The sequence below is a fragment of the Rhinopithecus bieti genome, unplaced genomic scaffold (assembly GCF_001698545.2).
Source record: "Rhinopithecus bieti isolate Rb0 unplaced genomic scaffold, ASM169854v2 scaffold_41082, whole genome shotgun sequence".
In the NCBI taxonomy this organism is placed as follows: domain Eukaryota; kingdom Metazoa; phylum Chordata; class Mammalia; order Primates; family Cercopithecidae; genus Rhinopithecus; species Rhinopithecus bieti.
This window is the reverse complement of record NW_016817890.1, coordinates 2,198,348-2,200,205: the sequence shown is the minus strand read 5'-3', so window position 1 is coordinate 2,200,205 and position 1,858 is coordinate 2,198,348. Positions and strand designations below refer to the sequence as shown.

Genomic DNA, 1,858 nt, shown 5'->3' with positions numbered 1-1,858 from the left:
TTTAGTCAGAATTCTGAGTTTCACCTTGGGGTTGAACAGGGAGCGGGTGTTGCTGGTACCCCCAACACCAACCACAATCCAGTGGTTCAAGGACCTGAATATGGTGGGAGAAATAAAGTTTGGGGGAAGGTGGTTTGGAGAAGAGGTTTGAAAACCACCCATGTAAAAGCTTATTGGGGAATCAAGCATTCATAAACTCCTTTCATTTCCTCTCCAACTCGCTCTGAGTTCAGTGCAATGGTTTATACAAATAGGAATGGGCCAAATTCAAGCTTGAAGTCAAAAAAAAAAGAACCCCAAAGTATAAAGATTCTCTGTGACAAACTTTATTAAATTTTGCATCAGTACGGGGTATCTCTTATTGCATACTAGAATCCCAGGATTCAGGGGGGCGGTAAAGTGGCAATGGCGAATTTGGGTATCTGGTCTCCCAAAAGTACTTGCCGCTCTACCCCTGACTCTGCAATGGCTGCCAGGCGGATCACTCCTCCACTGGAGCCATCCCGCTCCATGGCCAAAGCGAGAGCATTGGCAGTGAATTGTAGACACTCCTCCTTGGTCATGCCTTCCCGGTAGGTAGCATCCACATAGCCATAGATGTAGGAGCTCCCAGAGCCTCCAATGGCAAAGGACTGCCTTACCATCATACCCCCCATAGGCACTGAGTACACCTGCCCTCCTTCTTGAGGGTCCCAGCCTGCGATGATGATTCCCGCCATCAGGTCTTCTCGGTATCGGTAACACATCTCCTTAAAGAGGCTGGCTGCTGTGTGGACCAGTGGAGGCTCATTCAGTTCAATGCTGTGGAAACCAAGCTGGTAAGTGACAGCATCAGCTACTGCCTGGGTATCAGCAGCTGAGCCTGAGCGACAGCAGAAAATGTGGTCGTGAATAGGAGTCAGCTTGTCAGTCACTCGATTGGCGATGTAGGACCCAGTGGTTGTTCTGGAGTCTGCCCCCAGAACCACGCCCCCGTCAAATTGCACGGCCATAATAGTAGTCCCAGTGGAGACTTCTCGGCTTTCCCAGTCTGGGGTGAAGGCCTCCGGCCCCCAAGCCGGTGCCGGCCCGGCTCCCCGAGCAGCTAGTAGGGTGGCCGCCATATTTCTCCTCCGGTACTCGACAGTGGATATATTTACATTAAAGTTGAAGCAACTAGACAGCAACCAGCAACAGGACCATCATGCGCGGGCCAGGACCTGTGCCATGGCGTTGCTCTCAGATGCTGTTGATATTACCGATGTTGTGAGAGGTACCCTGGAGGGTGGGGCGCCCTGCCTCGGCCCCGGGAGAACCTCTGGGGTTCCTGCCTCAGAAGAGCACTCTGATCTGTCTGTCTTCAGGTTCCGGGAGTTGCAGAAATGCCACCACAATCTGCAGAGCACATTGCAAGACAAGGAGAGCCGGGAGGACTCAGACCCTGACCTCATCCAAAAGCCAAAAACCAATCCTGCCAAAGTGAATGTATTTTCTGTCCCCAAAAGCAGACTTGAGACCCCCAGCTTCAGGGTGGCTTCTGCCTGACTTCCAGAGCTCCAGCCAGTGCCTCATCTGAAACCTCCACGTCCGGGACCCTTGGGCGGGGAAGGATCTGCCAGACACTGCTTGGAGCTGGGCTCGGGGAACTCTCACATTTGACACTCCAGAAAGCAAATCAAGCAGTAGAAATATGAAGAAAAGAAAAGAGCTGAAGCAACTACTTGATAGCAATTTTTTCTTGCATCCTTCCAGCTTTGTACAATCAGTGACACTTCATCTCTTCTTTTCGTTCCCCCTGAAAGAGCTGCCACCACTATTGACTTTCTCTCTGTTTTTCTTTCCAGTCTCTATTTTTTTGGGAATATGGTTAAACGATGCA

The 1,858-nt window shown here is 50.9% G+C and overlaps 1 protein-coding gene across 1 annotated transcript; it reads right to left on the bottom strand.

Moving 5' to 3' along the window:
* Positions 1 to 305: 305 nt before the first annotated feature.
* On the bottom strand, positions 306 to 1,115 carry LOC108518216 (proteasome subunit beta type-6). Its single transcript, XM_017856459.1, has one exon. It carries the CDS (start codon positions 1,101 to 1,103, stop codon positions 384 to 386), a length of 720 nt encoding a protein of 239 aa, XP_017711948.1. The 5' UTR covers positions 1,104 to 1,115; the 3' UTR covers positions 306 to 383.
* Positions 1,116 to 1,858: the final 743 nt, after the last annotated feature.